Source organism: Melanerpes formicivorus, unplaced genomic scaffold (genome assembly GCF_026170545.1).
Source record: "Melanerpes formicivorus ecotype bairdi unplaced genomic scaffold, bMelFor1.0.p_v2 SCAF_22, whole genome shotgun sequence".
NCBI classification, from domain to species: Eukaryota; Metazoa; Chordata; class Aves; order Piciformes; family Picidae; genus Melanerpes; species Melanerpes formicivorus.
Window position 1 is genome coordinate 961,688 of NW_027142374.1, and position 20,099 is coordinate 981,786.

A 20,099-nucleotide genomic window follows, 5' to 3' on the forward strand; every position below is an offset into this window, starting at 1 on the left:
TGTTCCACTGCAGCTTTGGTGGTCACAGACCCCACATGGGAGCACAGCTGAGTGCAGGGAGACAGAGAAGCAGACCCAGCACCCTTCTGCTGTGACTCAGGCAGCAGGGTCCTGGTTGGCAGGGCCCATGGGGCTCCCTGTGCCAAGCTCTATTATTAGGAGGAAAGAAGTAGGTGCAGCCATCACAGCAAGAAGTTTCTAGTGTCACTTGTGGTTTCACAGCTTCTGCAAGGCTTAGCATCAGCGCTTTACAGGTTGGGTGCTTGCTGAGGCTCAGCACAGCAGGGCTGGCATCACCCAGATATGGCACAAGAGCCCTTCAGGGTCCTCCATCCTCTGGGAATGGTTACTGGGGTTTGCTTCTCCACCTTTCCCTGCTCTCCACTCACCTCCACCCCCTTGGGCAAGCCTGTCTCAGGGTATGCCCAAGGGTGGCACAGCAGGATGGGGAGATGAGGAGGGACAGAAGGAAGGTGGGGCAGTGTGTGATGGTCCTCAGAGCAGGATCACCCAGGGCAGGTCACACAGGAACATATCCAACTGGGTTTTGAAAGTCTCCAGAGAAGGAGACTCCACAACCTCTCTGAGCAGCCTGCTCCAGGCCTCCAGCACCCTCACAGGGAAGAAGTTTTTCCTCACGTTTAGATGGAACCTCTTGAGTTCCGGTTTGTGTCCTGCCACTGGACACCACTGAGAAGAGTCTGGCTTCACCCTCCTGACACTCAGTCTTTAGATATCGATTCCTCTCTCAGCCTCCTCCAGGCTAAACATCCCCAGGTCTCAGCTTCTCCTCATGAGGCAGATGTTCCAGTCCCCTCAATGTCTCAGTGGCTCTGTGCTGGGCTCTCTCCGGTAGTTCCTTGCCCTTCTTGAACTGGGAAGCCCATAGCTGGACACATGCTGACCTCCACATGGATGTCTCCATGGCTGAGGGCCATGGCTGAGGGCCTGTGCTGGGTTCTCTCCAGTAGTTCCTTGCCCTTCTTGAACTGGGAAGCCCATAGCTGGACACATGCTGACATCCACATGGATGTCTCCATGGCTGAGGGCCATTAGGGCAAACAATGAGATTGCAACCCACTGTTACGGCCACGGTGGCTACCACCTTCTGCTCTGCTCTTCCTACACAGAGAGATGTTGATCACCATAAATACTGAACACCTTTTCATCTATCCCTCAGGCTGCTTCTTGCATCTCTGGACTCCCAAGAGCTTTCTGTCCTTCGTACCAAGGCAAGAAATGAGTGGAAACTGTAACACGACCTTTCCTTCTCCGGATGCTGGTGATGCTTTCTGCGGTGTTCCGGCCGTGCCTGTCCTCTCTTCCTCCCTTGGTGGCAGGGTTGTCCTGGAGACACAACAGCTCAGAGGATGCCAGGAGAAGGGAAAAAAAAACCAAATCTCAAGAAGTGACACAGCCAAAGGGTGGAAAAGCTCACATTTCATTTCTGCTCAGGGCCTTGTGCTGAAAGGACTTTGTTTAGGTTTCTCTCCTAGGTTCCCCCTCCTGCATGCCTCCTACGGCAGGGCAGGCAAAAGCCTTTTGTGACTCAGAACAAAGGTTTGGGGTGGGTTGGTGTTTTTTTTTGCATGCATTGCTCTGAGTGCTGCAGAGCAGCCAGCTTTTCTTGGTTGTAAAGAGCAACGAGGGGGGGGGGGGGAGAGCAGATCATCTCAAAGAGCTAGTCACGAAACCGCAGTGGGCACCCCAAAAAAAACAACACACACACACACCTCACCTCCCCCCCAAAAAAATCACTCTCTTCTCATCAGCTTTCACCTCGCTGCCTCCAGAAAGGCTCCCAGCCCCCTGGGGACAGGCAACCGGATATTTTGTTGCAGTAAACAAAGCCTCTTGAGCGCTGAGCAGAAGTGGAGACAGTTTGCTGCTCATCAGCGGAAATACCGCCACGAGGTCAAGAGGAATGCAAGCGATGGATCACATTTTCCCATCCTCTCACCCCGGGGCTTAGCTGCCCGGAGGAGCCCTGCCCAGTCGGCTTTCACAAATGGATGGGGATGGTTAACCTCCAGCAGGTTGCACAGAATCATGGAATTGTCAGGCTTGGAAGGGGCCTCAAGGCTCAGCCAGTTCCAACCCCCCTGCCATGGCCAGGGACACCTCACACTACAGCAGGTTGCTCACAGCCACATCCAGCCTGGCCTTAAAATCCTCCAGGCAGGAGGCTTCCACCACCTCCCTGGGCAACCTGTGCCAGTCTCTCACCACCCTCATGAGCAACAACTTCTTCCTAACATCCAATCTCAATCTACATCACAGCAACCAAATGCAACCATGATGCTTCTTGGCCCTGTCATGGGATAATGTGAATCTGGGGGTATCTTGAGCCTTTCCCCCCAGTCCCTACCATCCATGTGAAGCAGTGAGGTGGCAACATAGCCTGTCCCAAGGAGGCAACACCACTGCACATCCTGTGCCAGCTCTGTCCTCCTGGGCTGCCTGGCTCTGAGCAGCAAAAGTGACAGGTGGCCTTCCCCAGAGCTCAGTCAGCACCTCTGACCTTGCACTATTGGCATCAACTGCTGGCTCAGACCAGAATCACAGAATCAGCCAGGTTGGAAGAGAACTCCAAGATCACCAAGTCCAGCTGATCTCCCAACCCTAACTAATCAACCAGACCATGGCACTGAGTGCCTCATCCAGGCTTTTCCTGAGCACCTCCAGGGACATCGACCCCACCACCTCCCTGGGCAGCCCATCCCAATGGCCAGTCTCTCTTTCTGGGAAGAACTTCTTTCTAAGATCAAGCCTAAACCTCCCCTGGCACAGCTTGAGACTGTGTCCTCTTGTACTGGTGCTGGTTGCCTGGGAGCAGAGACCAACCCCCACATGGCTACAACCTCCCTTCAGGTAGCAGTAGATGCCAATAGAATCATAGACTCAGTCAGGGTTGGAAGGGACCACAAGGATCATCTGGTTCCAACCCCCTTGCCATGGCCAGGGGCATCAGACCCTTAATGGGAAGGTCGTGAGTTCAAGCCTGCAGTGGGCAGTAGTGTCTTCCCTACTCTAGTCATGTGGTCTGTGGTGACAGGTTGGACTCGATGATCTTTGAGATCTCTTCCAATCTTAGGAATACTGAATACTGAATACCTCCTACTAGATCAGGCTGGCCAGAGCAATCAGGTCTCCCCTGAGCCTCTTCTTCTACAGGCTGAAAGAAGCTGGGCTGGGTGGTGCAGGGTGGAAGAGTTGCCTCACAAGGGCTTGCTCCCCATCAGTTGGGGCAGCGAGGAGCTGGATTGTTGACGTGGGGCAATGGTTTCCTTGACAGGGAGCTGCCAGCCTGCCCTCCCCACTGACAAAGCTCTGCCAGGGTCCTCACTGTCATACTTTCCACCCAGTTTCTCCCAACAGGGTGCTGGTGATTAACGACTCTGTTTCCTGGTTTGCAGCACAAGCTGTGCCAACTCTCCAGAGATGCTTTCACACAATCACAGAGTGGTTAGGGTTGGAAGGGACCTCTGGAGACCATCTAGTCCAACCCCCCTTGTCAAAGTAGGGTCAGGCAGAGCAGTTTGCATAGGAACATGTCCAGCTGGGTCTTGAATCTCTTTAGAGAAGGAGACTCCACAACATCCCTGGGCAGCCTGCTCCGGGGCCCCAACACCCTCACAGCAAAGAAATTTCTCCTGAAGTTCAAATGAAACCTCCTGTGTTGTAGTTTGTGCCCCCTGCCCCTTGGCCTGTCACTGGGCACCACTGAAAGGAGCCCAGCCCCATCCTCTTGACCTCTACTCTTTAGCTGTTGATCAGCATTGAGGAAATCCTCTCTCAGGCTGCTCTTCTCCAGGCTATGCAGCCCCAGGTCTCTCAGCCTCTCCTTGTAAGAGAGATGCTCCAGTCCCCAGTCAGCTTTGAGCTGGATGCCCCAAACCAGAGCCTTTCCCCATCCTCCTCAGCAAAGCTGGCAGCCCTTCCAAGGCTGCCCAGCAAGGTGCATGCACTGGGGATGGCTATGGGCTCAGAGTTTCCAGCATTGCCTCCAGCTGCTTGCCATTTCAGCAGCGACTGGTGGCTCTCCAGAAAATGCTTTGAAATGATTTTGTGTGCCAGGGGCAGCCAGGGCTCTCAGGAGCAGGTGAGCAAACCTTGCCTGCTGCTCTCTGCAGCACTCGTTGCTGCGGTTTCACAGCTCGTTGGCTGCTCTCAGGATTCGGGGAAAGCATTGAGTGATGACTCTTCAGGTGCCTTTGTTTCACGTGTGGAGACTTCCCCCCCCCCCTAAAAAAGAGTCAGTGTTCAATTCAGAGGAAACTCTAAAGAGCCCTGGAAAATGCTGGTGAGTGCCAGGGGGCTGAGGCGTGGGGTGAGAGCTTTGGGGAGCAAGCACTGCTCCCCACCACGGCCTCATGCCTTTCAGCCGTCTGGAGTGCCCTTGGGGATGGCCACCGTGGCTGTGTGGCCATGGCAGGTATGGTGTGCAGGAGCTGGGTGTCAGGCAGAGCTCTGTGAGGAGCCCAGGCCTGACCTTTCCAAAGGTAATGCCAATTTTAAGACAAACCACACAGAAGCAGTGGCTTGGCAGTGACCCAAGGCTGTGTGCAGCCTTGGTCTCTGTCCCCTCTGCCCTGCCCTGCCCTGCCCTGCCCTGCCCTGCTGAGGCCACACCTGCTGTATTGTGTCCAGTTCTGGGCACAGGAGAGAGAGGGAACTGCTGGAGAGAGTCCAATGGAGCCTATGAAGATGCTGAGGGGACTGGAGCATCTCTGTGACAAGGAGAGGCTGAGAGACCCAGGGTTTATCAATGCTGATCAATATCTAAAGGGTAGAGGTTAAGAGGATGGGGCTGGGCTCTTTTCAGTGCTGCCCAGTGATAGGGTAAGAGGCAATGGGCACAAACCTGAGCACAAGAGGCTTCATCTGAACTTAAGGAGGAACTTTTTACTTTGAGGGTGCTGGAGCCCTGGAGCAGGCTGCCCAGAGAGGCTGTGGAGTCTCCTTCTCTGGAGGCTTCCTAAACCTCCCTGGACATTGTGATCCTGAGCCAGCTGTTCTGGGTGACCCTGCTTTAGCAGGGGTGGTTGAACTAGGTGACCTCCAGAGGTCCCTTCCCACCCCCACGGTTCATTGATTGTTTGATTCTCTAAGGGACCAGGTCTGAAGCCCAGCAGTACCCTCTGTGCCTCCAGCACAGTTTGGGTCACCTGGCTGCTGCCAAGAGGATGCTCCTGGGGCAGGGGATCTGGGAATCCCTGGTGAGCTGGGTAGCAATGCAGCCTTGGAGGATATGAAGGCAGCCCTCGTGCCGCAGGAGGCAAAAGTGACTCCAGAGCTGGCAGCTCCCTCCCAAAGCACTTTTTGCCTCAGAGATGTGACAGTCCTAGTGCAGTGAGGGATAACATGGCTCCAAAGCACCTATCAGGGCCTCAACCCTGGACTCTTCTCTGCTCACAGGATCACAGAATGGTAGAGGTGGGAAGGGACCTCTGGAGATCATCCAGCCCAGCCCTGCTGCTCGTGCAGGCAGCCTCAGCTGCCGAATTGCTGCCCACGAAGACCCTGGTGCCATCCCACACCTGTGATTTGGATGCTATATTTAGGAACAGTGACCTGCTGAGGTGAAGCTCTGACTTGTCTGCAGAGGTGTTTGTGCTTTGTTGCCAGCTTCTGCATTTGCAGCTTGCAGCACCCTAACCACATAGGACAGGATGCAGAGAGCGGGTACATCGCAAAAGCGAAGTCTGGACCTCATCCTGCCACACTCCCAGCAGCCCTGCCAGGGTGCTGTGTACCCTCCTCTGCTGGAGTTGCTGGTGATCAGTGCCCTGCTCAGCACCCCACTGCTTCTATCAGGACCCACCCCCTGATTTGCTGCATACACATCTGATAAGAACATTACCTTCAGCATGCTGCTTTCAAAACAGCTTCATGTGAAGACTTCAGCACGGGCTTCAAACTGGTGCCCCTGCCCTCCTCACAGCCCCTGCACCCCAACAGAACCCCACCTTTAACCTCTTTAGGTGGAGAAAAGGAGCTCTGTCCCCTGTTACAGGCAGTAAGGACATGGCTGGGAGGAGGAGGCTGAGGGACACAGTTTAGCACCAGCCCTGCTAGAGTTAGAGAATGGTTGGACTCAGGGATCTCAAAGGACTTTTCCAACCACCATGATTTTGTGATTCTGTGACCCCTCTGCACCCACCCTACATTATTCTATTGGTGATGCATGGCCACAGAGGTGTCAGATGCCTGAAGAACTTGGGGACAGGACCTCTTCTCCCAGCTGCCAGGTTGAGGGGTGTAGGGGCATGGTGGGGAGGACAGAGAAGTTACATGGCAGTGATGCTGGGAGGTCAGCAGATGGTAGGGGTGCCCAGCATCTCCAGTAGCCCTTTTCATGCCTGGCTGTTTAGATGTATAGAGTATTGGGCCTGTTCAGCCTGGAGAAGAGGAGGCACCAGGGAGACCTTCTGGTGGCCTTTCAGCACTCAAAAGAGGCCATGCAGAAAGGTGGGGGCAGACATTTGAGCAGAACTTGTTGTGGCAGGACAAAGGGTGATGGTTTGAGCCAAAAGAGAGAGGTTTAGACTGGAGAGAAGGAAGAATTTTTTTACAGTGAGAGTGGTGAGACCCTGGCCCAGGTTGCCCAGGGAGGTGGCAGATGCCCCATCCCTGGAAACATTCCAGGTCAGGTTGTAGAGGGCTCTGAGGAACCTGATCTGGTGAAAGATGTCCCTGCTCACTGGAGAGGTGTTGGACTAGGTGACACTGAAAGGCCCATTCCAACCCAAACTCTTCAGTGATATAAGTAACCTGGGTGAGCAGGGGCAGGCTGTGAGGTGGCTTGAGCCCTTGGGTGCAACAGGAGCACCTCACTAGGGTACCAAGAAAGCTGCTTAAAACTTATCTGTCCAAAGTGATGGCCAAGCATCGCCATCCATATTCTCACTGCCTGTCAAGGAGCATGAGGGCTGTGCCCACACTAAGGCTGCAGTGCCCAGAGAGGTGGTGGTTTCTCCAGGCTCATCAAAACTACATCTAAAATACAGCTCAGGAGGTTCCACCTCAGCATGAGGAGCAACTTCTTCACTGTGAGGGTCACAGAGCCCTGGAGCAGGCTGCCCAGAGAGGTTGTGGAGTCTCCATCTCTGGAGACTTTCCAGCTCCATCTGGATGTGTTCCTTTGTGACCTGTGCTGGATTCTGTGGTCCTGCTCTGGCAGGGGGGGTTGGATTTGATGATCCAACCCCTGACATCCTGTGATTCCCTCACAGCTCTGGCTCAGCAGCTCATCTGTTTCTGGGTGAGCTGATTGTCTGTTAGCCTTTGGACTAACCTGGCCTTACTGCTGGGTACAGAGGAGTTCTGTGTAGGAGCTGGGACTGTGACATGCTAGAGGGGAGCTGAGTTACTGTGAGTAACACTCTGGCAATTCAGTTGCAGAATGAAGGGAAGGCTGCCTCTGAGGCCATGGAGGGAGAGGCTATTGAAGAGGAGGACGAGCTGAGTCTTGAGAAGACTGAGCAGCCAGGTAAGGAAACTTACAGAATCATAGAATCAACCAGGTTGGAAAAGACCTCAGAGATCATCAACTCCAACCTGTCACCAAGTGCCACATCCAATCCCCTCTTGAACACCTCCAGGGATGGTGACTCCACCACCTCCCTGGGCAGCACATTCCAGTGGCCAATTACTCTTTCTGGGAAGAATTTTCTCCTCACCTCCAGCCTAAACTTCCCCTGGCACAGCTTGAGACTGTGTCCTCTTGTCCTGGTGCTGGTTGTCTGGGAGAAGAGACCAACCCCCACCTGGCTACAGCCTCCCTTCAGGTAATTGTAGAGAGCAAGAAGGTCTCCCCTGAGCCTCCTCTTCTCCAGGCTAAGCAACCCCAGCTCCCTCAGCCTCTCCTCACAGGGCTGTGCTCCAGACCCCTCCCCAGCCTTGTTGCCCTTCTCTGGACATGCTCAAGTGTCTCAATGTACTTCTTAAATTGGAGGGCCCAGAACTGGGCACAGGATGCAAGTTGTGCCCTAACCACTGCCCAGTACAAGAGCAGAATGGTGAAGTAACTTGGTGAAGTAAGGAAGATCCTGTGTGAAAACCACCCAGGCAGAGACTTCACCCATGGGGAGCACAAGAGAAGGCACAGCCTGCTCGCTCCAGCCAGGTGTCTTGGCTGCAAAATCATAGCATCACAGAATCAGCCAGGTTGGAAGATACCTCAGAGACCATCAAGTCCAGCCTATTACCTAATACCCAGCACCTCCTGGCAACTAAACCATGGCTCCAAGTGCCACATCCAATCCCCTCTTGAACACCTCCAGGGACAGGGACTCCACCACCTCCCTGGGCAGCCCATTCCAATGACGAATGGCTCTCTCGGAGAAGAACTTTCTCCTCACCTCAAGCCTCAACTTCCCCTGGCACAGTTTGAGACTCATGAAGGAAAACAGAGAAGAAAAAAACAACCCCAACTTTCTTCCCCTTTTGAGAGCAAACCCAACTTTCCGAGTACTTCCTAACCCCTGGCAGCCCGCAGCGTCCATGGGCTTTGGTTCTTTGAAGGCAACTTGCCATGAAACTTTCATCTGCAGCAAGGGGAGGGGGAAAAAACAAAACCCTCAACCAAACCACCAGGACATAGTCTGGTGTGTTTCAAAGGCAAAAATGAATCTATGGAATCAGAACTTCTCTTGCTTCTGGTATGAGGGTAGGAAAAAAGCCTGGAAGTGCAGCGGAGAAGAAAGCCCTAAGCAACCTCTTTCTGTTGTTGTTGTGGGAGACAGCAGTGAACAAACCTCCCCACTACGAAGAGGTTTTTTTTCCAGGAAGTGGAGGCTGCTGCAACCTGCATCCCCTTCACAGGAGGAGCCGCTCAGAGAGCAGTTCTCATGCTGCTCGCGAGCAGCGCGCTCGAAGGAGCCCCAGCGCCGCGGCACGAAGGATGAACGAAGCCTACAGCCCCGCGGCGCCCCGGCCGGGCGGCACCGCCTCGCCCGGCACCATGAAGATCTTCATGGCCTTCCTCGCCGTCTGCATGCTGGCACAGACCATTGGCACAACGCTCTTCTGCTTGTATCTCCACATGAAGATGGATAAGGTAAGGGGAGGAATGAGGTGGACTGATGAAAAGCTCTTTGCCTTCAGCCGGGACGAGGTGCGCGCCCCGAAAGGATGAGGCATAGAACCATGGAATGAGTTGGGTTGGGAAAGACACCCCCACCACCACCCCCCAAAATCATCAAGTCCAACCAGCAACCTAAGACCACCATGGCCATGAAACCATGTCCTAAACTGTCATGTCCATGTGCTTCCTGAGCACCTCCAGCGATGGTGACTCTACCACCTCCCTGGGCAGCCTGTTCCAACTCTTGCAGGAAAGGCATCTTCCTGATATCCAACCCTTGCAGGAAAGGTATCTACCTTATATCCAACCCTTACAGCACAGGCATCTTCCTGATACCCAACCATTGCAGGAAACACATCTTCCAGATATCCAACCCCTGCAGGACAGGCATCTTCCTGATATCCAACCCTTGCAGGACAGGCATCTTCCTGATACCCAACCATTGCAGGAAACACATCTTCCAGATATCCAACCCCTGCAGGAAAGGCATCTTCCAGATACCCAACCTAAACCTGCCCTGGGTGATGGTGCTGGCCACTGGCTGGATGCAGGAGTGGCATTTATGACATTCATGTTTTCATCTCTGCTTGACCTGGGCACTAAGGTGTACACTGAGGAAGAGATCTGTTCCCTTCATTAACAGCTCTCTACAACTACCTGAAGGGAGGTTGTAGCCAGGAGGGGGTTGGTCTCTTCTCCCAGGCAACCAGCACCAGAACAAGAGGACACAGTCTCAAGCTGTGCCAGGGGAAGCCTAGGCTGGAGGTGAGGAGAAAGTTCTTCACAGAGAGAGCTGATGGCCATTGGAATGTGCTGCCCAGGGAGGTGGTGGAGTCCCCATCCCTGGAGGAGTTCAAGAGGGGATTGGATGTGGCACTTGGTGCCATGGCTTAGTCAGGAGGTGTTGGGTGACAGGTTGGACTTGATGATCTTTGAGGTCTCTCCCAACCTTGGTGAATCTGTGATTCTCTAGTTCAGTTCAGCCAGCTGCAGACTGACCAATGCTGATATGCTCTGGACAGGTCTCAGCCTGTCTTCTTTTCAGTCTTTTCCAACCTTGCTGATTCTATGATTCTATGAAAATGAGAATGGATCAATCAAAACCAGTTGTTGATAGCAAACCTGGCAGCCAGTCCAGGGAGGGGAGAGTGTGTCAGCAGCACACAAGTGGCTATTTTAGCCTTGGTGGTGGTTTGTCTGGAGCTGCAGCACTAATTGTGAGGATGTGGGTTGCAGCAATGGCTTTTTATGTAGTGTTTGCATGCATGTTTACAACTACCTGAAGGGAGGTTGTAGCCAGGTTGGGGTTGGTCTCTTCTCCCAGGCAACCAACGCCAGAACAAGAGGACACAGTCTCAAGCTGTGCCAGGGGAGGTTTAGGCTGGAGGTGAGGAGAAAGTTCTTCCCAGAGAGATTAATTGGCCACTGGAATGTGCTGCCCAGGGAGGTGGTGGAGTCACCATCCCTGGAAGTATTCAAGGGGATATTGGACATGGCACTTGGTGCCATGGTTTAGCTGTCAGGTGGTGTTGGGTGATAGGTTGGACTTGATGATCTCTGAGGTCTTTTCCAACCTTATTGATTCTATGAATTTTACCAGCATCTGCCTTCAGATCCCAACTTTCTGATCAGGGCAGAAAAGAGTGAATCTCAGTGCTTTGCCTTTTCTGCAGAGCCCCAGCCCTGCTGATCCTGTCCCATACCTGGGACAACAGTTACCAAAGACAAATAATTAGAAACTGCAAAGCTGAGTTTGAGGTTTGCATGACTGCAGCTGCACTGCTCCATCACCCACCTAAAGGCACACTCCTCCAGACCAGAAAAGATAAGCAGCTGAAAAAATGTGCCCAAACCCCCAGAATGAGTTCTCCTTACTACCAGATCCACTGATAAGATCCTCGTCGCTGATTTTTAACCCTGTTAAAGGGTTCAGAGCCTCATAGAACTTCAATAGAAATTGAAGTGGATGACTTCTGATCTTCCAGTGGAGAGCAATCCTGAGGGGGCTTAACAGTTGGGAGGATGGATCATAGAATCATAGAATTGTTAGGGTTGGAAGGGACCTCAAGGATCAGCCAGTTCCAAGCCCCCTGCCACGAGCAGGGACACCTCACACTACAGCAGGTTGCTCACAGCCGCATCCAGCCTGGCTGCAAACACCTCCAGGCAGGAGGCTTCCACCACCTCCCTGGGCAGCCTGTGCCAGGCTCTCACCACCCTCATGGGGAAGAACTTCTCCCTAACATCCAATCTGGATCTACTCATTGCTAGTTTTTCTCCATCTCCCCAGTCCTATCACTCCCTGACACCCTCAAAAGTCCCTCCCCAGCTTTCTTGTAACCCCCTTCAGATACTGGAAGGCCACAATTAGGTCTCCTCAGAGCCTTCTCTTCTCCAGACTGAACAGCCCCAACTCCCTCAGTCTGTCCTCATAGGAGAGGATCCCCAATGTCTCACCACTCTCATGGGGAACAACTTCTTCCTAACATCCCATCTGAATCTACCCACTGCTAGTCTTGTTCCATTAAAGAAGAGCACTCTGCTGCATGGAGGCTGCAGCCTGGGCTGAAGGGGTGAGTAGAGGCTCACCAGCAGAACAAAACCTGACTGCACAGGGCTGTGACAGAGGGTCAGCGGCATCTGAAGTGGAGCCATGGGTGGCAGAAGGATGTTAGTTGCCTTCAGAGTTCACAGCAGGCCTTCAGACACGATCCTCCACTTGCCAGGGCTGCCTGCTCTGAGTGCTCTGCCGGGCTGTGTGTCCTCATGTCTGGCTGCATTTCTGCTGGCTGGCCAGCCAGATGTTAGATGGTTTTTTTTGCCTTCCAGAAAAGGAGTCATTAAAACAAATCAATCAATCAATCAACCAAGTTTTAGGTTCATTGGTTGGTTGGTTGGTTGGTTGGATGGTTGGAGTGTGTGGTCGGTTGGCTTTGGGGAACTTTTTTGGTTTGCTGATGGGTTTTTTTTTTCCCCTTTAAAGATGAAACTCTTGGCAGAATTGAGCCCTGACCCCACAAGTCATTTTGGCCTCTTGGCAGCTCTTTTTTAGGCAATCAACTAGTCCACAGAACACCAAAGAGCCCTCCTGCATGGGCAGGAGAGCACAGGGCTGAGCGAGCATCCCAGCTGCCTGCTGAGACCGCTGGGACTGCTCCCCTGGGCTGGTGCCGCAGTGCAGGGAGGTGGAGGTTTGCCACCTGCCTGTTGGAAAAGGCAGAGTGGGGAACTTAAATTCATTATCAAGGTGATAGAAAATAGAATCATTTCTGTTGGCAAAGACCTCTAAGATCATCAAGTGCAACCATCAAGCCAACACCACCATGCCTACCAAACCATGGCCCGCAGTGCCATGGCCACATATTTTTTTGAGCACCTCCAGGGATGGGGACTCCACCAACCTCTCTGAGTAGTCTGTTCCAAGGTTTGAGAACACTTCCAGGGAAGAGGTTTCTTCCAATATCCAACCTAAACCTCCTCTGGTGCAACCTGAGGCCGTTTCCTCTCCTCCTATTGCTAGTAACTTGGGGGAGGAAACCAACTCCCACCTGGCTCGTACCTCCTTCCAGGGAGCTGTAGAGAGCAATGAGGTCTCCCTTCAGCCTCCTCTTCTCCAGCCTGAACACCCCCAGCTCCCTCAGCTGCTCCTCACCAGACCTATTCTCCAGACCTTTCCCCAGCCTTGTTGCCCTTCAGGAAGAGATCCTGAGCAATCCTCTCACCATACCAGGGTCAGCCCCATGGATGCAGGTCCCTGCAGATGCAGATGCTGTGCTGGGCACATGGTGGGAAGGTTTTGGTTCCCTCAGTCTGCCTGCCTGCCTGCCTCCCCCTGATGCTAACTAACCAACCCACCCCGAGCTTTCCAGGCTGCAATTCATGCCAGGCAGAAATCCATCACAGCTCTGCTGCCAGCCACTGCAGGTTTCCCTCTAACAGCCTTTTCACCCTCTCTTCTCTCTGGCAGATGGAAGAGGTGTTGAACTTGAATGAAGATTACATCTTCCTGAGGAGGATACAGAAATGTCAGACCGCAGAAGGGCAGAAGTCGACGTTGTTGGACTGTGAAAAGATTTTAAAGGGCTTCCAGGACCTCCAGTGCAAGGTAGGGTGCTGTCAGATGGATAAACACCCCACTGAGGGTGTGTGGAGGGTGCCCAGGCACTCACACAACTTCACCCAAGCTTGTCTTTAAAACCATGGCTGCCTTTTAACCTTGGTGCTGCAGAGTAGCTGTCCTTTCTTACACCACATCCTTTTTTACACTCCACTTTTATGTGTGTTGATAACGTTGATGAATCACAGAATCACAGAATGGCTTGGGTTGGAAGGGACCTTCAAGATCACCCAGTTCCAACCCTCCTACCATGGGCAGGGACACATCCCACTACCCCAGGTTGCTCAAGGTCTCATCCAGCCTGGCCTTGAGCACCTCCAGGGAGGGGACATCCACAGCCTCCCTGGGCAACTTGTGCCAGTGTCTCACCACCCTCACTCTAAAGAATTTCTTCCTCATCTCCAGTCTCAATCTCCCCTCTTCCAGCTCAGATCCATTGCCCCTCATCCTAGCCCTACAAACCCTTGTAGAAAGTCCCTCCCCAGCTTTCTCATCCATTTGTATTTCTCAAACCAGTTTTGGCCAGAGCATGGTGAGCTGCAGTGCACTGAGGGAAGCTCAGGCTTTGCAGTGGGAGGGATGGAACTGCAGGCATCCTGACTCTGCACTCTGACCCTGGTCTCAAAGGCCTTGATTTTCTGCTCTCTAGCACCTTGCTCCAAGGTATTTGTGGCCACCTGCCCCTGGGAGCACTTCTGCTTCTCATTTTGCCCAGGTGCTGATGATGGTGCAAGGCTTGGGCCAGACGGCCACAGCTCCTGGCAGCTAGTGAGGAGGAGGAAGCTGCTGTGCAAATGCCACCCCACAAGCTCACAAAAGGCACCTCCAGCCAGTGCAAGCAGCCTTTCTTGTTTGGGTGCAGGAGAACCAACCTGCACTGCAATATGTCCTCCTGGAGCTGCTGAGAGCTGCCCAGCCCGAGATGAGACGCTCTCAGCCTGCTCTGCCCTTGAGTTTGTTCTTTGGGAAGGATTGTGCTGGCCAGGGCAGGCAGGAGAGGGACATTCCTTCCTCATTGTCAGTGCCCAATGATATCAAATGCCTCAGCTAAACCTTCAGGTTTTCATCAATATCCAACTCAAAACTGTGTCTGAGATGGAACCCACTTGGTAGGCACAGAATCATAGAACTGGTTAGGCTGGAAAGGACTTTTAAGCTCATCACATCCAACCATCAACCCAGCACTACCAAGTCTGGTGCTAAACTGTGTCCCTCAGCACCACATCACAGAATCACAGAATCACCAAGGTTGGAAGAGACCTCAAAGATCATCAAGTCCAACCTGTCACCACAGACCTCATGACTAAACCCTGGCACCAAGTGCCACATCCAATCCCCTCTTCAACACCTCCAGGGATGGTGACTCCACCACCTCCCTGGGCATCTGCACATCCAGTCCTGAAACTCCTCCCTTGTAGGGGCAGGGATGTGCCCAGCTTGCTGGGCAGCATCTCCAATATGGGTTTACATGAGAGAGAGAGAGGTTTGGGGTTTGTCTGCTTCTTTTGAGTTTGTTTTGTCTTAATAAACTTTCTCCATCACACCATCTTCATTGCATAAACCCTCAGATCCTCAACCTTGCTGCCCCCCTGCTACAAACAGCAGCTCAGCCCAGAGCTGGGGAAGGTCCTCCCTGGTTTTGAGTACCACCTGCTGAGAGCTGGCAGGGCTCTTGGGGCCAGAAAGCACCGAGCCAAGCTGTGACCAGAGCATCCATTGTGCAGAAGCTTTCAAAAGTATTGATTCTGATACACCTCTTGAAAAAAAAAAAACCCAAACCCTAACATGTATTTTTTGGGTTTGTTTCAGGACAAGGAACCCAGCAAGGAGCAGCCCAAGTTTGAAATGCAGAGAGGTGAGTTTCTCGGGGCCACCAGTGACTTGCTGGGGGAGAAGCTTGTGGGGGTGACTTGCAAGGAGAAGCTTGGCTTGGAGAGGAGTTTCCTTCACCCTCCAACAGCCCACTTGTCCCCCAGGGCATGGCTCAGAGGCAGGGGTTGGGGTATGTAGTATTCCCATGGGGGTAGGACTGTGCATGGCATGGGGATGGCAGAAAGGGGACACTGGGCATGGCTCTTTTGGAAGGGGAGGAGGCTTTGCCTGCCACGTGGCCTGAACCTGATGGAAATGAATGCAAAAGTGAATCTATGGCCTTTCTGCTTTGCAGGCCATAACCACCCCCGTTTGACACACAAGAACGAGACTCCTGTGGCAGGTAAGCTGTGAGCACATCCATGTCCTGTTCTCGTGGTGGCCAAGCTAGCACCCTCTGCTCCCTGGGTCTAACCCTCAGGCACTCCTCCCTGAAGGCAGCTGGGTGTCTTGGAAGAGCAGAGGCCAGCTCCTGCCTCTCTTAGAGCTGGGGGCACTTTGGAGACTGCATCTCCAAGCTAGGTTTGGCCCACAGAGACATATCAAGGGTGGTAGGTGCTGTGGTGCCAGCAGGAGAGATGTGGTGACTGGGCTGGGGACTCTGGATCCCAAGGCATCCCTAACACTGAGCTTTCCATGTTGCAGAGGAGAAGAGGCAACCAGTTGCAGCCCATCTGGCAGGTGTGACAAGGAACAAGGCAGCCTCAGGTAAGACAGACCCACCTGGCACTGCCTTGGCCAGGGAGCTGGTGGAGCACCCAGCTGGACCCTGCCATTTGTCCTGTGGCTCTGGAAGGTCAGGGACAGGGGACAGTACAGCTCCAGCATGAAACCATGTCCCCAAAGCACAGCAAACCTCCTGGTTGCCACATCACCATGTGCACCTGTGTCACATGCACCCCAAACTGAGCCAGGGTGTTCCCAGGTGGCCAAGAAGGCCACCAGAATCCTGGCCTGGATCAGCACTAGTGGGACCAGCAGGAGCAGAGCAGTGGTTGTCCCCCTGGACTCAGCACTGGTGAGGCCACACTGGTGAGGCACTGGGGTCAGTTTTGGGAACCCTCACTGCAAGAAGGACATTGAGGTGCTGGAGTGTGTCCAGAGAAGGGCAATGAAGCTGGGGAAGGGTCTGGAGAACAGAACTGGGGAGGAGCAGCTGAGGGGAACTGGGGGTGTTTAGTGTGGAGAAGAAGAGGTTGAGGTGAGACATTCTAGCTCTCTACAGCTCCCTGAAAGGAGGTTGCATTGAGGTGGGAGTTGGTCTCTTCTCCTTAGTAACAAGAAAATGTCCACAAGTTGCATCAGGGGAGATTCAGGCTGGATATGAAAAGAAACTTATTGATCAAAAGGGTTCTCAGACACTGGCACAGGCTGCCCAGAGAGGTGGCTGAATCCCCAGCCCTGGAGGTGTTTCAAAGGGGCAGAGCTGTGGTGCTGAGGGCCATGGTTTAGCATCAGGCTTGGGAGAGTTAGAGAATGGTTGGGCTCAATGATCTGAAAGGTCTTTTCCAATTGAAACCATTCTATGGCTGCATGGTTCTGTGACTCTATGATCCTGTGACTCTGGGTCTCTAAGCCTGCATGCCTTCCTAGAAATGCAGCAATGGTTTCATCTTTGCAGTGGCTTTTATGAGCAGAGAACTGTTTCTCCTCCTAATTAAGGAACCCAAGCAACAGAGCAGAGAGCTTCTGCTCTCCTGGCCGTGTCTTGCCGAGGTGGCTGCTGCAGGAGTGCTCTGCTGGCACATTGTGTCTCCTGATCTAATTATCTTCTCACCTGTAGTGGTCCTGGTAGCAATGGTGGCTTGCCTGATGGCTTTACAGTCACAACACAGGTGGCTGCAAACTGCTTTAGGCAAGCTGCACTCATTCATGCCATCCCACTTTGGGTCTGAGAAAAGCCCAAGTCCATCTGCAGCTGTGCCTCCCTCTGCAGAGGCTGTGGCTGCTCTCATGGCTCCATCCCCCAGCGTGGCCTTAGCCAAGGGACATCCTTCAAGAGCAAGAATTTCCCAAGACAAGCAAGAGCTTGCAGGGTCAGTCTCTCAATCTGGCCAGGATTTCACAACCTGAGCCTGTTTGGCTTAACTCTGGAGTGACTGCCAGCAACCAGCAACTGCTCTTTCCATCTGTGACGCAGCCTTTCCACCAGAGCTCGGGCTACCTGTGGAAAGCTCAGGGTGAGATAAGATCAAAGAAGTGAGAAACTCACTGCTGCATTTGAGAGCTCCTGCTGAGGCATTTGCTGAGCCTCCAGAGCAGGCTGCCTGCAGCTCTGCTCCGCAGAGCAGGTGAAATGTTCCTGTGGGGGTGCACGGCCATGTGCCAGGGGGCTGCATGCCCACCCCCAGGACCACCTCATGCTGCCCTGTTGTGGGGACTGGGACTCAAGGCTGAGACAGTCAAACCCATTACTCATTGAGGAGCTGGGGCCCTCATCCCATGATGTCCTCACAGGTCTCTCTCTATGTTGGGGAAGGTGCAGGTCCAAAGTCCTTCCTGAAGGTCACAGGTGAGCTCGGGGCCCCTATGGCCATAGCTTCCTGGGTTCAGTATTGACTTGTCTGCACCAGTTCCAGCAGGAGCTACTTCAGTGGCACCAGGAGTGCCCCCAACAGCAAGCCACAGTATTACAGTACAGTAGAGGTTGGAAGGGACCTCCAGAGATCACTGAGTCCAACCCCCCCTCTGCCAAAGCAGGGTCCCATTGTCCATGTGAGCAATGCTCCCCCGTGCTGGGAGGTAGCACTTGTCATGCAAAAGCCTTCCAGCTCTGCACCCTGTCAGGGACTGAAGTGTGGAACATAGGATTTTAGGCTTCCTTGGTGAAGTCTCACCATCTGCAGGGGCCAGGTGGAGGAGGGACTTTAGAGGAAAGTTTATGCCCTGGGCTGAGTGCCTCTGAAGATAGGAGCTGCATGTTTTGACAGTCTGAGAGCTTGGAGTGGAGCCTGTGCCACCAAAAGCTGTGGAGACAGCACCCCTGCAGGGGTGGAAACAAGGATGTTTGGCTTGTGGTGAAAACTGTGTGCACTCCTCCACCCTTAGCATTTCCACTTGGCTGGGTGCAGGAAGCAAAAGTGCTCCTCTGCTTGTGTAATCAGTTCAAAGGTGTCAAGATCAGTGACCAGAAACACAGGATAAACATGTCCTGCCCTCATGGAAGGGGATCCTGCTCCCCTGAGTGTGGGAGGGTGTCCAGGGGCAGGCAGAACCCAGCCCTGCCCCCCTCAGCAGATAAAGGCTGGGATGTCAAATGCCTGTGGCGTGTCCCCCCCAGAATCAGCCTGCCAAGCAGGATGTCTCCTTCTCCCAGCTCATAGAATTGAAGAATCAGAATGCATTGGGAGAGTGACCTCAAAGGTCATCTTATCCAACCCCCCCTGCACTCAAGCAGGGACATCTCCAGCTAGATCAGGCTGCTCAGGGCCCCATCAAGCCTGACCTTGAGTGCCTTCAAGGGATGGGACCTCCACCACAGCCCTGGGCAACCTGTTGTGATATTTTCCTACCTTCATTGTGAAGAATGTCCTCTTCATGCCCAATATAGAATATAGAATTAACCAGCTTGGAAAAGACCTCTGAGATCACCAAGTCCAACCCATCACCCAACACCATCTGATCAACTAAACCATGGCACTGAGTGCCTCATCCAGGCTCTTTTTAAACACACCTCCAGTGATGGTGACTCCACCACCTCCCTGGGCAGCACATTCCAATGGCCAATCTCTCTCGCTGGGAAGTATTTCTTCCTAACATCCAGCCTAAACCTCCCCTGGCACAGCTTGAAGACTGTGTCCAGCACAGATGCCTGGTGTAAACAGAGCCACAACCCCCAGCTTAGGATTTATCCTACCCAATCCCAAGCTCTAGCATCTCAAAGGTCAAATTCCCTTGAGCAGCTGCATAGAGCTGCCAGGAAAAGAAGGAAAAAAGCTCATGGTGCTCCTTTGTGTTATGTTAATGCACAGCTAATGAAGAGTGGAACAAAGAAAGCCACGTCTCTTTCAGCCTTAGGATTTACCATACAGGCTAAGCAGTCTGTGTTCCTGCAGGGATTACACCACACACACCCCCCTCAGCACCACTCAGATGAGGTTTCACTCACAGTAACTTCAGGCAATCTGTCTTTCTGGGAAGATTTTTCTTCCTAGCATCCAGCCTAAACCTCTCCCTGCTGCAGCTTGAGACTGTGTCCCTGTTGTCATCCTCCTAATGCCTTCTGTCCCCTTGCAGAGCTCCAGTGTGGCGACGACGATGTACGGCCCCACGGCCAACGACCTGATATCGTACCCGGGAGGGCAAGCTGCAGGTGAAGGAAGCAGGGCTCTACTACATCTACTCCCAAGTCACCTTCTGCACCAAAGCAGCCACCTCGGCACCCTTCACTCTCTACATTTATTTGTACCTGCCCCTGGAAGAGAAGAGGCTGCTGCTGAGAGGCCAGGACACACACAACACCTCCAACCCCCCACTGCGACCTTCCAGTCCGTCCGGGTGGGAGGCGTCTTCAAGCTGCGGGAAGGGGACATGGTCTTTGCCAGCGTGACAGACTCAGAGAGGGTGGGTCTACAGCCATGGCAGCACCTACTTTGGCCTCTTCAAGCTGTAGTGAGGAGGGGGGCTGCCCCAAAGGAGGGGGGTCCAGCCCGGCTTCGTCGACACCAAGCGCCTTTCCCTGTTTCCCCCTATTTATGTCCCCCTGCCTCGGTGGCTTTCTTGTTTCTTGAGTTGTATATTTTGTTATTTATTACTGAGGGTTACTGGTGAGGGGCCAAGGGGCCACAAGAAACACACATGGAACACAGTCCAAAGCTGGTGTTTGCACTTTGGGTTTCATTTCCCCCCCACCACCCCCCTTCCCTTGCCCAGGGCTGGGTACGTGCTGGTGTGGGTGTGCCTGGGTGCGCCATGCCCACAAGGGCTTTCTGTTAGCAGCACAAACCTTGCCACCAAGGGTTCTTTCCGCCCAGCTGAGGGTGCCCCATGGAGCCAAGCTTGTGCCTATCTCCTGTACCCATC

The 20,099-nt window shown here is 53.4% G+C and overlaps 1 protein-coding gene across 1 annotated transcript; it reads left to right on the forward strand.

Annotated features, from left to right (window-relative positions):
- Positions 1-8,798: 8,798 nt before the first annotated feature.
- CD40LG (CD40 ligand) lies at positions 8,799-19,778 on the forward strand. Its single transcript, XM_068152214.1, is given in 10 exon segments — positions 8,799-9,061; positions 13,056-13,193; positions 15,015-15,060; positions 15,373-15,420; positions 15,723-15,785; positions 17,706-17,712; positions 19,322-19,367; positions 19,369-19,545; positions 19,548-19,646; positions 19,648-19,778. Coding segments are annotated over 10 exon segments (822 nt in total). The 5' UTR covers positions 8,799-8,905; the 3' UTR covers positions 19,690-19,778.
- The last annotated feature ends 321 nt before the right edge of the window (positions 19,779-20,099 follow it).